At 38.6% G+C, this 14,543-nt stretch overlaps 1 protein-coding gene across 3 annotated transcripts in view; it reads right to left on the bottom strand.

The window, feature by feature from the left end:
- WWC3 (WWC family member 3) overlaps positions 1–14,543 on the bottom strand; it is a 104,576-nt gene that overhangs the window by 20,600 nt on the left and 69,433 nt on the right. For 2 of the 3 annotated variants that reach the window (XM_063341409.1, XM_063341417.1), the window contains exons 9-13: positions 12,427–12,669; positions 9,253–9,342; positions 7,539–8,113; positions 1,290–1,410; positions 447–521 (exon numbers count right to left, since the gene is read on the bottom strand). In XM_063341409.1, the coding sequence (XP_063197479.1) occupies positions 447–521; positions 1,290–1,410; positions 7,539–8,113; positions 9,253–9,342; positions 12,427–12,669 (1,104 nt within the window). The remainder of the gene's footprint in view (positions 1–446; positions 522–1,289; positions 1,411–7,538; positions 8,114–9,252; positions 9,343–12,426; positions 12,670–14,543) is intronic. The other variant, XM_063341425.1, reaches the window with a different exon arrangement.

The following is a 14,543-nucleotide window of genomic DNA, read 5'->3' as shown; positions in this document are numbered from 1 at the left end:
CATCTGCCTTTCCACGCTACTCCCGCTACTAACAATAGCATGCCCTAAGCACAGGATTTCAAAGCTGTATTTGGGAACTGTATTTGTGGCTCTTCTCGTGTGACCTTCCTAAGGTAGTCCTTCTTTATATGGCATAAAAAGATCTCACTCACGGAGACATACCCTATATCCATACTCACACTACTGGTCAAAACAATGAAAACAAATGCTACTGAAAGAAGTAATGAAGGCTCTTCTATCAGCCATCATTGAAAGGACACTGAATGAACCGTGGTTAAGGCACAAAGTAGCATGTGACTAACTAATCCATACATTCAGTAAACCTTGGATCTCAGTTCAGAAACTTCTGCAGTTAAGTTTATTAAAAAGTTAAAAACCCAAATCAAGAAAACTAGTGAGCAATTTCTGCTGAGTTGACACAAAGAAAGATGAGTAACACTACTCACAGAAATCCAACATGTATTTGTGGTTCTTCATTACTGGCAACATCACCATAAACAGGCTCTTCCAGATCTTCATTCCTGCAGGAACAGAAAGTACTGTAAACTACATACTGACCTAAGCTGTTAAAACATAATGAAACAAACGGTTGTTTTGCTATTTGTGGATATAAGCAATTGTTTGGTAATGCAGGAGGGACTGGTACTATAGAAGGAACTGAGAAATGTATTTAAAAAGACAAAATTGTAGTAATTCACAATTTTAAAAATTGATGTTTTAGAATACCTCTTTCAAAATATTTAGTTTATTTTAATATTTATTCTGCCTCCTATTTCTCTTTAGCATCCTCACAACTTTATCTTCTTCCCAGTTACTGTTTATTGTGTTAAAACAATTGTATAAGGTAACCACAGCTTTACCCATACTTCAATCACTTGGCCAACCTACACATTTTTAGATTTTTAGTAGTTCATCTATTTCTTCCTTGCAGTTATACTTTTATCACCTGCAACTCAGAATTGTAAGTCACACTCTGTATAATTTTATATTGTTATAGATGGCTGAAATAAGATTACTGATTTATGATTAACAAGCTGAGGAAACTATCAAGGGAGAAGTATATGGTGCTAAAATGTTAGACAATAAAGCAAAAGGGACTTGGCACTCGTGAAGATGACAGTGGAACTACATGTAAAAAGCTTCTTTTCTCTAAAACAAGCAACCGAATATTCTTATGGTACTAAGAATTAGCAATTTTGAAAGCGTATTCAGAAATTTACAACTAATTCTTTTGGACCGTGTGGTAGAACAGGAATAGTTCCAGCTTATTATGCATTTATACACCTGACCTTTTGCTTAAAGCTTCAAACACGCCACTGTCACTAGCCAGTGAATGATCTGAGAGACATGCTGAAACTCGCCTGGCTCTCCTCTCCGATCTTCTACCACTGTCTCCTCGTAGAGTTACAGCTGTCATGGAGAAAAAAGTGAAGGCAACATTAGCACAAGGCAACCTCTTTAAATCAAACAAGAAACATTCATTGTATCAAAACTAGTGGCAAAACAGTTGGCACAAACACAGTTCATTGCTTTTTTTCATCTAACTTTAAGTTAAAAAACCTAGAATACAATCAACCGGAAATTTTCTGCGGGAGAATTACGGAAGGAAGTTTGTGGCTAATTTCTGACAAGACTAAGTATAAACCAATTGCACTGTTATTAAATGCTCTTCTGGTGGAATAAACCCTCCTGGAGGAAGACTTACATTAATTCAACATATGTACACATGATATCCTAAACTTTTAAGATTTACCTACTGAATATACAATAGGCTGAAAACAAACACAGAGACTAATTCTTTTCAGAAGTTATCTGATAACACAATGTGAGGTTTTGTTCTCATTTGTTTCCTAATACAAAGTCTCAAAGCATACTGTTTATACCATCACATAATAGCAGCTTTTATTTACAGTCTGAGAAGCATTATCAAAAAGAACCAGAGCTTTCCAACTCACTCAGACCACTGTTTTTCCAAATTCTTGGTGAATTACTTTGAAAACTGACTGGGGGAGGAAGAAGCAACATTCAACCACCTCTTCCACCCTTTCCTGAATCACCAGCAACACCATAAATAGCGACTCAGCAATCATTTTCATGTTGTATCAACAAAAATGATGTTACACATAAGGTTTTGCACAGGCAAGTAGGTATAGCAGCTACCAGTCCTTTAAAGTACGTGCACAAGAGGCAACGCTCAAGAATTGCATAGGTAAGGTTTTGATACTTCAGTGACAGCCTGTAACTTGAGGTTGTTATCTTTCGCATCCTAGAGAGAACCATTAAACAAACTCGTGGAAGTGTGCAGTGAAGAACTTTTTGCAACTTTCCCCCCATTTCCTTAAGGCTCAATGACTGTCCTCAAAGCAGAAAAGCGACGGCAAAGAGGTGCCACTTCAGAGGTAGGAAAAGCATCTTATTTGCTTCTACCCATGCTCAGAAACGTCACAGAAAACATGTAAGTACTCCCAGTTTCAGCAGACAGCGTTTGGAGTGACAGCAGCACAGAGCACATCACACAGGAGGCAAGCACCAGCTGACACGTACTGCTTACTACCCCTGACTAAGGATGAAACATGCCTCACTCAAAGTAAGCAACAACTCGTTAAGTATCTCTGTTACACATTACCTTCAGGCATCAAAAACAAAAGGCTGGTATCCAAACAGTAAGTTTCCTTCAGCAGCGCACCAGCCAACAGCCTGAGCTCCACCTGCAGAGCCCAGCTGAGGTACACGCAACTGAGCCACCCCTCTACATGGGACCCACCTCACCTCCTACACAAGCACCACCAGAACAGGACATCAGGATTTGAAACTCGATTAAACATCCCCCAAATTAACACAATCACACTACTGCTGTCAGCGGAGGCATCTGCCCAAGCTTAGCTTTAACCCGCTGGCAGACTGGATGCACTGAGCACAGCAGTACTGTGCCAGCCCGAGGAACGTTCCTTTTATCAGGGCACCAACAGCACAAGATCCCAAGAGACCCTCCAAAAAACCCCAGGGTCCTGTTTGAAGCTAGAATTCCCTGGTTCTGTCCCAGAACGTACCAAAAACCAAAACAGATGTCCCATAAAAAGAGCCAGTGCTCTGTCCCTTTGGATCCACAAGTAGCCCTATGGACTTCCCCTCCAAATTCAATGAAGGATTTAGACATCTTCAGCTACACAGCAAATTTATCTGCTGACCAGGGACATCGCAATCTCCATTGTCTCTGTACCTGGAGAAAGTACTACCCTTTCCCCCCCCCCTACAGATGACAGCATCCCACCTTTACTGTCCAGCATACATCATGTTGCAGTATAACTCATTTCATCCTCACCGCAAATGAGAGACAAGTTCTAGGTAGCTCACAGAAAGCAAAGAAACTGTTTCTGAACCATGGTCTCTTCCACACCACTTGTACAAAGCAGTGGGTTTGTTTTGTTTTATTTTGTTTTTAAGACCTTTTAATTTAGTGAGCCCACCTCCATGAGTCCTGTCACTGAGTATTTATGAAGAATCAAAACTAGCAGTCTGTAGGGACATTTTTCAGTATCAAAATTTCCCAATAATTTTACACCACGGGAAAAAGGATAAACTTCAAAGAAGTGTGTAATTTTTATACAGAAATGCTCCTAGAATGTCAGTACTAATTTTAACAAGTTAAACTAGAATTACTTCTTTTTGTAAATAGGCCTTTGGCTCACCCTTCTACGTCAACACTTTGTATAGATGTAGGAGACGAAAGACCTCATGGGCTCTCTCTTTTGGAGGTTCATGTTCCCAATTTGTCTGGAAGGAAAAATCGGTCTGAAGCACCAATATATAACGTGATGAAAAACTGACATGTTACAACAATGTTGTAACTTGACAATGATTTGCCTGCTGCCTGCGGGCCATGGAAGCATCCGATAACATCTGGACAATCCCAGAGAACTTGGGAGAGATGCAAACACCAAAACATGCCCTTGACTAGAGGAAAACAAAAACAGTCAGCAGGAAAAATCGGTCAAGAATAAAGAAACATCAGATCTTGGTTTAAACAGAACTAGGTTCAGCACAGGTTACAGACCTTCCAATGCTGTAAGCTAAAGAATTGTTTAAAAATATAAAGTTTCAGACAGACAATTACCTTTCATTTTCTTAATTAAATAACAGAATCAGTGAACAGTATATATGAATCTCCACAACTACTGGGTACCAAAGCTTGACAAACATAAGACAGCCCTAATTAAAAGAATATTCTCAGCTGTCATTAGTTGAAAAAGTGAACTTCAAAGGAAATTCTGGTGTCCAAGACGTCATTAGCTAAAAAAATACGTAAATAAATCTAAAGCATGTTTCACAAATTTAGGAGACTACACATATCGCACATCAGCTCAAAATGCACTGATAAGAGTCAAACACTCTCACAAAAACTAAGTCAGAGACACAAACAGACCTTACCTACCATGATGCTGTCAGGCATTACTATGATATAATAAAGCTGAAGCTTGCAGAACATTTTTCCAGGAATTTAACTACCGCCATATTGTTTAGTTGACATAGCAAAGATTAAGTATGCCATAATGATTAAACAGATACAGCACAATATCAAACAAAACCAAATGTAGCAAAATCTCCTGTTTCTTCACATGCAACTCAAAAAAAAAAAAAACCACCAACAACCCCAAACCAACGAACACTTCACACAGAAAAACACACAGGGAATTACAGGCAAAAAAACCAGCACAATAAATAATTTCAGGTTCACTTACAGGGAATTTTTCTGTTGTGCCGCATGAGAAACAAGACAAAATGAAAAGCACACAATGATAAATCATCTTTTAGATCTATGACAATATTTTGCCAACAACAGACTACTTAGGCATTAAAGGAAACTTAGCACTTGAAAGATTATTTTAGGATAGAGAGGAAGAGATAATGAAGATATTAAAGCCCAATATTTTATTAACATGTTTCATCCCACTCCCAGCTTTATAAATAGGACGGATTTAACCTCTCAGGCATATTCCCTCCGTTCACGGACACTAACGTATTTTGCATTATGCCCCTGTAACAGATACAGAACGGTAAAACAGCAGATCAGCTATTGAACATCGAAACCGCAGTTCCTGAAAAACCCCTTGAACTTGCTCAGGTGCTGCTTCAGTCCAAAGTATGCACAGCTTATTCAGCATTAACCCTCCTGGCCCCCCAGATTTGCAAAAATTACCTGATATTTTGTCTAGCAAAGGAATAGGCAAAACATTTGTGCGAGTTGATACTTGCTGGTTTTCCAGTGTCCCATTATACTACCAGACCATTGGGTGGCAGCAGCAAAACACACTGCATCGTACCTTAGTGAAAACCAAACCCCCCCCCCCAACATCTGGGGGTTCCCAAAATGTGATACATGAGCTTGATGCTCCATCAAATTCTTCAAGAAGAGTGTACAAAACCAAAATAATTTTGAAACTTCCAACAGTTACTTGCAAACAACTGCATTATAATTGCAAATCCAACAGCTAGCGGGCGTGGAGCTCAAAATACATGACTCCAGCCAAAATTCGGAAAGGTTAAACAAGTTTTTCTTAAGCAATTGTTTTCAAATTCACATATTAAAAAAAAAAAAAAAAAATCTCAAAAAAAGACATCCTGGCTACCTTTTAACCATACATTCTGCCTCAGAAAGACACATAAAGCACTCTGTTGTACACAGAGGAAAGTTGTAACCCCTGGACCAGGAGCTCGAGCTGGGCACTGCAGCAGTGACAGCAGGTAGCACAGCCAAGTTCTGCCAGAGGTTTTCAGAGAAATGTGAGATGTGTAGGAACATGACAGAGAATGGAGAAAAGGAAAAACCAAAGCCGGAATTTGACCCTCATCCTATTGCTCCCTAGGCCCTCAGACCAGGCCATCACTTCTAGGAAATACACACAAGCTATAAATGAACTACTAACATAGTTTCACTTACCACAATGGATGAAGACATGCTGTGGTCTGATCTGAGGTTTAGAGAAAGCCTCAGGAAGCCTCTTCACGGCACGAATTTAAGTACAAGCTTACATGCTGGTCTGGAATTCTGTTTATTTTGGTCTGAATGCTGCAATATGGGCACTAGAAATGTTTACATCTAGTAAATGTAAATTCTGCAGCAGTATCTCCTGGCAATGCTAGCTGCATTAAGGAAAGTACGTGAGTCTAGACCCAAATGCTGTTTGAACAATAACAGGCTTTTCAGCATACTAGTGACATTTTATTTTTAAAAATAAAAAGTTGAAAGCTTTTCCTTACATACTGTCAATGTTCCCTCCCGTTATCACCTGACAAATAAGATTTTGGTAGGATATTATGATACACTCTCTGGTTATATTTCAAATTACTCCTGATGTTCTAAGTCCTGGAATGAAACATTCTACAGAATTGCTAACATAGAATTTTGGATATAGAAATGGGACAGGAATTACAATCTTTAATATTAAAAATATCCTCTAAAAGCCTTTCTCTATTGGCATGGTTTTATTAGCAACATGAGTAAGCCAATAGATAAAAAAATCATCGTGAAGGAATATTGTTTTTCATTTTAACAGCAGTTCTTAATCTGATTAAAACAGGAAAAGAAATTTCTCACATGCCTGTATGCTCAGGTTTCTTAACTTGTTTGTGGTGTTTTTTTAAAAAGGTTTCTGTTCCTCTTTTCGTCTCTCAAATTCATGTTTCTCATCTGTAGTGCCTCAGAAGCTTCCACCAATGAAAGCTAAACCAAGTCCATCAACTTCGCAGTCAAGAAAACTCCACAGTACCTGTGCCGTGGTAACCGCACACGTCGCTCCCCTACGATCACAGAGCATAGGTTCTCCGAGACAGCCACTCAAGTGGATGCTTAACTTTTCACACACGCCCAACAAAACACGCTCCTTGGCCGACAAAGCACTCTACTCATGAGCACAGGGCACCACGCACTCAACACCACCATGACACTGTGGTTTCTGCTCCATTGCAGAACTCAGACATGGGAACCTGGTCCAAGGCGTGTACGAATTCAGCACGGAGTCAGACAGCCTTCAATACAAGCGTTGTTGGCAGCATCACCTCGTGCCTGGTTTTGTGTTTGTCTGTTGGGGTTTTTTTTTCCTCCTATCTCCCCTGGGCTTGTGTGGCTTTAAATTATCAGAATGATGGCAACATGGACGCTACCAGGGGCCTCAGACTTAACTAAACCACACGTGCTTTTACTAATTTCCCATCCAAGACCAAAATATTTATTCCTTGATGCACTACACTTCAAAGAAAGTCCATATTCCATTCCCTTTCCTCCACCCAATTCACCACTATTTTGAGATTTATTTACAAGGATTTCTCTACTCTTGCACCTCTTTGCCCTAAATCTAAAGTTTTGGGGATTTCTGTTTGTTTCATTGATTCTTTTAACAGCTAACATCTACCATGTAATTTTTAACTGATGGAAGTAAAAGAAGCCAAACTGAGGAATAATCTCTACTGTGCTAGTATGCTTAGGTCTGTGTGACATTTTCTATGATAACGTAACAAGATAATAATGTCCAGAAACTCACCTCCACCAGTTTGGACAGCAGTAAGTTGTGGTCCCACTTCTCGCAGCCCTTCATTGTCTACAGGGTAAGCAGACGTCTGAGATGAGCTCGTTCCTTGCGTATCATCGTCACCCAATGCTGTGGTCTGAGCCCTGAGCATTTCCAGGGCTCCTATGCTCGCCATCTCCTCAAAACCTTCCGACATCTGAGCCAAGGGAGAATCTCGAGATGCGGAGAGAAATGGGGTGTCCAGAGGCGAGCTTGGAGGGGACAACGATGACAAGGAGGACCGTGATGACAGGGATGCCAGGGACTGCGGGGTATCCAGAGACCTCCGCTGCTTATTGAAATTTGAGTGTCCAATGGGATCGGCATATGGCACATCCTTTGTGAGAGACTCGAAGGGAATTATGTCAAAGCGTAAATGCTGCCCGTAGTCTGTAATGCTGTCTGATTTGTCGTACTGTGGAAGGCCATAGATGTCCGTAAAGCTGACCGAGCTGAGGGAGCCCCTGCTGGAGGCCAAGGATCCTCGACTGGAGGCCAGGGATCCCCTGCTGCTGCCAGAGGACATTGTGAGGGTGCTAGCCGACAGACTATGGCAGGCAAAGAAAAAGAAAACAAAAAAGGCCTTTTCAACTATAATCAGAAACACCAGTGCAGGCATAAAAATGTCCATCCAGATTACACAGGCAATTTTCTATATATTCAGTACAGTGACACACAGAGATGATTTGACATTTTAAGGTCTAGCTTGTGTCTCTTGCCCTGGCCTCAAGCACAACCATGACTGGAACAGTGCAAGTGACAACCAGATCAACATCACGTGCCTGAAGACAAAGGGTCCAACAGGACAAGACTACTCTTTCCTCCAATATGTAAGCCGCCATAATTTGGCGGAAAAGAAGCCAGGGCAGGATCTGGATCAGTGGACTCAATGTAAAGCCAGGAAGGGTACATTACGATGATCCAGCTTGAATTTACATTAATGATGGGTCATAAACATATCAGGGAGAAGAAGTGAAAAGGGATTTGGAAAGTCCTAACAAACTGCTGGGTAAGCCTCACCCTCACAGTTTTTTTCAGTGCAAAATGAAAAACACTTTAGGAAAAATCCTATTCCAGTTCCTCTTACCACTCTCAGACAGTTAGGGAGACAAGAACATAAGTGATGGAGAGAGATGAAGTGAGACACAGCAGGAACTGAGCTTTTGATGTTGACGTGGTGTTGAGCTGAGGAATCCCCAAGAGCTGCATCAAAAAAGGCAGCTGCGAGTGTGAATATGCAAAACATTCTGGGCTTCTGTGTGGGTCTTAGCACATTCTCATATTTAAAATGGCAAAATTTTGTCACCTCACCAGGGATCAAAAACCCCTCCTTTGGAGAAGGTATCACAACACTAAACCTCACAGAACTTAAAATGATGTTATCTTCATACTAGTAAAAGATTACAACAGGTTTTAAGTAAGTATCTTCTTTTCAGAACACAACATAAAATAAACATAAAATTCCCACATACACATAATAATCTAGCCCATATAGCCATCCCTAATACTATTCATAAAACTCCATCCAAATTATCACTTTCCATACACCCAAATTGTATAAATTTGGTAAAAAATTAATTTACTTGGCACACATACATAAAAGTATTAAAAGGTAAACTTTATAGATTATTAATACTCTTCTCTGCTGCAGTGAAACTTCAAAACCTGCTGGTTTTACATAACTCACCTTTTTAACTGGGAGTGTAAATAAGAGGTTAAACGCGTAGCTTCTTCTAGTTGCATAAGCAAACAATTTCTCTTTTCCTGTAACAGTATCCTATAATTAAACAGATACATATTACTATTTTTCTTCATTACAGTAGTGCTCAAGAAGTGATAGGAGCTTTCCAAGTACAGAAAAATATCATTGCATTGCAGTTTGGAATATAAAAAGAAGTTTCATTGTTTAATGAAAAGTTTTAATTTACACAGCGAGGGAAATTCCAGTAAGAAAACAAGAACCAAGACTCCATCAAAATTCCCAGACAAGAAAACTAACTGAGGCACAACGTAAGAATCATGACATTGAAAATACATTACAGCAATTAGTGAAGCCATAAAAAGTGCTAGGTAAAAACATCAGACTCTACATGATGTTTTTTCCCTTGCATCAACCTGACTGTGCTAGTAAAATACAGAGAACTACTATGACTTTTGTTGACTTGGCAGGAAAAAAATATTCCAAATAGCTCTATTATCCAAGCTAATTAGCGTCAAATTTCAAAGACAGAAAGAAAATTTTTGGAGAACTTCTGTTAAGCAGTAAACATAAAACTGAACTTTAAGCTCTAATTCTAGGTGGTTCAAATACATTTATATATCATTATATTTAAGCAGGTGATACAGTATTTTGAATACTAAAGTATGACAAAAATCTCTCACTGCAACTTACTTTTTGCCCATTCTAACGACAAGCAGCTGAACTGCCACAACACAAATGGAATGTACCTATAATGCTGTCAGCCTCAAACACCTATATCATATCTTAAATTCTGTATTTTGAGATTATTAAAACGTTGAAAAACAGACTTTATCTATTGTTATCACATTTCTTCTTTTCCTGAATCCAGAATTGTAAGCATTTGTGGTATTTTCTATCACTGAACTTCAAAATAAAATCAAGGTCGTAATCTGTTTTCTGCTATACATTTGTATGTCCAGGAAAGTTACTGTTCCAGCACCGCACTGAGAAGTTAGCTGAAAATTGGGATTCTGACAGACAATTCAGAGAAAGCAGATCAAACTTATTTAGGGCTTCAGACCTTCCTCAACTGCAAAGACAGCTGTTAGAATTCAACATGTTAATGGGCAGGATAAAAAAAAAAAAAAATTATCAACAAAAAAGGAGCCCTTCTGGATAATACAAAATGTCAGCATTAGTTTCAATAAACTTTGGATGGTTAAGATATGAAAAAAAAATGTCTTTGTTAGCAGTAAAAACATAAATCTCTCAACTTCTTTGGCCTCCAACTTCATCAATTCATATGTTGGCAAGGGGCTGTAGCACTACGCTCCAGCAACCCCACCGCCCTCTGGGGAGGCTCCCTTCATTGCAACCACCTGGCAGAAGCTGCACACCCAAGTGTGTGCAACACTGAAGCTGTTCTCCTGCTTCTGTAGGTCTCAAACCACGTTAACCAAGTGGTGCAAGGAAGGCTGCAGCTCAGCTATGTAAACTCACATGATAAAGGCACTGCATGCAGGAGGCAAAAGAAAAAGACAAATGGATGCAAGAAACTTAACTGATTCAAAAGCTTCCAGAGGAAAGAAGGGGTATCCACACCATCTACTTCAAAAATCAAAGTTAGGAACCTACACTCCACAGTAATCAATCCTGTAAGGTAGGTACCTACACTAAAGGGCAAGAAATGCCTCCAACTAAGGCTGCCAGCCAATCCTAAAACAATAACAACCAAAAGACACCCAACAAAAAAAAAAAACCCACCTCTGTCATACAGATTTTAAGTTAGTTCTGATCTGCGCATAACTCGGTGCCTTTAAAACTCACTAACACAACAGAACTGGTTATTATTTAAAGAGGAAGCTTCCTTGTAGTTCATGATTAAGAGAAAGTGGAAATAGAAAAGCAGATCTAGGAATGGTTTGGGTTATTCCTGAGCCTAAAACAAACAAACAAATAAATCAGAGCTACTAATAGTTAAGTTTTCCTCCAATTTGTTACACAAAAATAGAGTGGTCTTCAATATTATTCTAACTTCTACTCAACTTTTTGCTAGCATTTGAAATATCAAGTATCACACTGGAACGCTAGTTTCCACAGCATGAACTACATGGAAAAATAGCCTGGTCTTCTTGCCAACATAGTATGCACTACCTAACACCAGAGCCCAAAAACAACAAATAAAACTTACTACACTGCAGTGTAAAGTGAACTCCCTTTTCTGTCAGTTTAAGCTGGAAAGCCAATGTAACGATATTGCAAAAAATTGCAAAATATCTAACACTGAACTGTAGGTTGGCTGTGAATTTTCTATTTATTGCCTGAATTTACTGTCTGAAGTAAGCCTTTTCAAAGGAACTGAAGTCCTCAAGATTTGTATATGGAAGGCACTTCCAAATATTTTAAAAGTGTCTTAATTATGTAAATATTAACCTTCACACAGATCACATTAAAGCTGGTTCATATAGTTTTCCTCAAGTGTCAAACCTGGCTGTTTACCACAATTTAAGGGAAGCGAGTCTGGGAAACAAGTGCTTTCTCACTTTGACTGGAAGGAGTCTATGGTAACAAAAAGAGGTTAAGAGGTTTTGTCCATTTCTTCGGCTACAGGAAAAACTGGGCAACTTTGAAATAAACACAGTGTTTCCATTAATATGTTTTGGGGGTTGTTTATTTTTACATATAACTTGATATTTGATTTACGTTTTCAAGAATAACTCCATTTACTACGTTCTCTGAATGTCAGAGTTGGGATGTGCTCCCACTGCTGAGATTGCAAATTAAGAGGAAAAATTGTATACAAAAAGCAGTAAAAACTTAATCATTTAACTTCCCTGTTATAATGCAGAAACCAAATACAGGAAAATATATTTGTTCTGATGCTTTTGGAGATTGATATTTTTCCACTGCAAAATTAAAGAAAAATCTTTCACTATCCAGGTGTTATTCAGGTCTCTATCATGAGACAATATCACTCAGACTTTTTCCAAGCATCTTCTGTGACTCTATTCTGATCTCTTATTCCTATTCAAACTTTTTAGATGAATGAAAGGAGAACTACCAAATTACTCCGTAACATTTTTTTTTGTTTCTTAAACACAGTGAAATTCCATACTCTGACTTTTGAAACTACCTATATGGATCTTACAGTAGATAAGAAAATTATTTAAGTTCCCAAACCTTTCAGTGGCCCCATGAGCAGACGTTGCTCTAGCCCGTTGAATTTCATCCTCCAAGCGTCTTTTTTCTTCCTCCAAACGTGCAATGTCTTCTGGGGATCGCCTCTGCTGACTGATGAGCTGCAACTCCTGAAGAAGCGCCTCCTTCTCTTTGATGAGCTGAAGACGGTCCCTGTCCGCTTCAGCCATTCCTGGCCAAGATTCGTTGTCTAGCAAGGCCAGCTGCTGTTGTATATTCGAAACTCTTTAAAAGAGGACAAATGTATTTCAAAACTCAGAAGAGACAAACATGAAGATAATTGAGAGGAAAAATACCAAAAGGTGCAGCCTGTTGACTTCTGTGACTTTTTTCTTCTAAATTTTGAAACAAGAAAAGTTAGAGGAGTTTGGAAGGATGATTTGTTTCTGGAGTGGGTTTTTTTGTGTATTTTTAAAACACCAAAGAACTGTAAGTGCTCCTAAGCATGTAGCTGTGTAAGAACTGTAGGGCATTCATCTATCACACAAACACTATCTGTCTTCACAGCTTTCTCATTTTGTAATAAATCAATTCATATTTTAGAGCTCTTGAGTTTGCTGTCTGTACAGCGGATAAAATTGAACGTCCTTTCATTCCTCATTCTTCCGCTATCAGATCTTAACTTGGGATTTCAAAAGCGCAGTGAGAAGCTGAAGGCGATGAAGAGGGGATGCTTATCTAGTGACAATAGGTCTGTATATTCACGTCCCACCTCAGTAGACAAATAGTTCAAGGGGCTGAAAATATTAGGCAGTCCTGACCAACAACAAAATTTTAAGAATAAATAAGCTGTCAGTAAAACAAAAATATAGGTCTGGATAAAAGACTTCCTGGTTACAAAATACAGGTGGCTTTAGATGGATCCATCATCAATTAAATAAGCTAATTTGATTTTTTTTGTGGTAGGCTTTATAGCCAAAAGTAGTTTCCTATATCAATATGCTGAACCACTACACAAAACAACAGCTTTAAAATGTCAACTGTGGAATTATTCTTAAGAAAGTGTTCTGCTAAAAACAAATTTTGAACTCTTATAAATATACAAAGAACCCTAAAGCTAGAAATTTCACAAATGTTTCTTTTGGCAAAATCAAAAGGTATATAACCATAACAGGGAGAACACTCTTTTACTGCTAGGTATTTATTTATACTAGGTATTTATATTGCCTTACAATGGACAATTTAGACAACTTTAGAACACTAGAGTTAAAATGAAAAGTAAAAAAAAAAAATCTAGCTTTCTCATTTTTGAACATTTGAAACTACAGTATTGTACAAAAGTTATGCAGTTGTACACCTCAATTTCATCTTCACTTTGAAACGGTAGCATTCAAAGTTCAGCGCACCATAAAAGACTACCACCCTTAAAATAAATAAATAAATAAATAAGTAAAAGCACATTTAAAGCCAGCCATAAAAGTGGGATATGCACTGATTCATTTGGTAAGTTAGTTTAAGTAATCCTTTTTTCTAAAATATTTGGTAAGAAAGAAAAGATAACAAAGAAAGCAAGATAAAAGCACATAACAAACAAACACACACACACAAGATCCACGGTGTGATAATATGTGTTTACGAATAAAAGAGAAAGCACAGACTTGACAAAGGCAAGGTTTTCCCCATCTAAAATCAAAACCGCATGCAATGTTTATTTCATACTGACATCTGGAAAGTATTTGGCCATCTTATTATCAGGGGAAGGGAAATAAAATATCAATATAAGTCATTTTGCAATGACTGCATTCATATATGGATAGGAATTTTACTGTGAGTTTTGTCAAAAACATTTTTTCCCCCTTAGATTTCATTTACAGCAAGTAAAGACCTTGTGTATTATGTTACATTTTAGTCTAAAGCAGAATATTTTATCAAGCCCTTCAATACCATTTCCTCCTCCTTGCATTAACAACCAACTTCCTGCCAATAGCTACTGAAAGCGCCATTGTGAATCGATACGTATAGTCTACATATTTCATGCCTCAGCTATTGTGCATGAATTCCAGATGCAGCTTCCTGAAGAACACCTCGCCCCATCGACCAAACATCAGGGCCAGGAAGAGCGAGCAGATTTAGGATCCCTCCTCTCCCCTACCCTGCAT

Source organism: Chroicocephalus ridibundus, chromosome 1 (assembly GCF_963924245.1).
Source record: "Chroicocephalus ridibundus chromosome 1, bChrRid1.1, whole genome shotgun sequence".
Taxonomy (NCBI): domain Eukaryota; kingdom Metazoa; phylum Chordata; class Aves; order Charadriiformes; family Laridae; genus Chroicocephalus; species Chroicocephalus ridibundus.
This window is presented reverse-complemented; position numbering and strand designations above follow the sequence as displayed.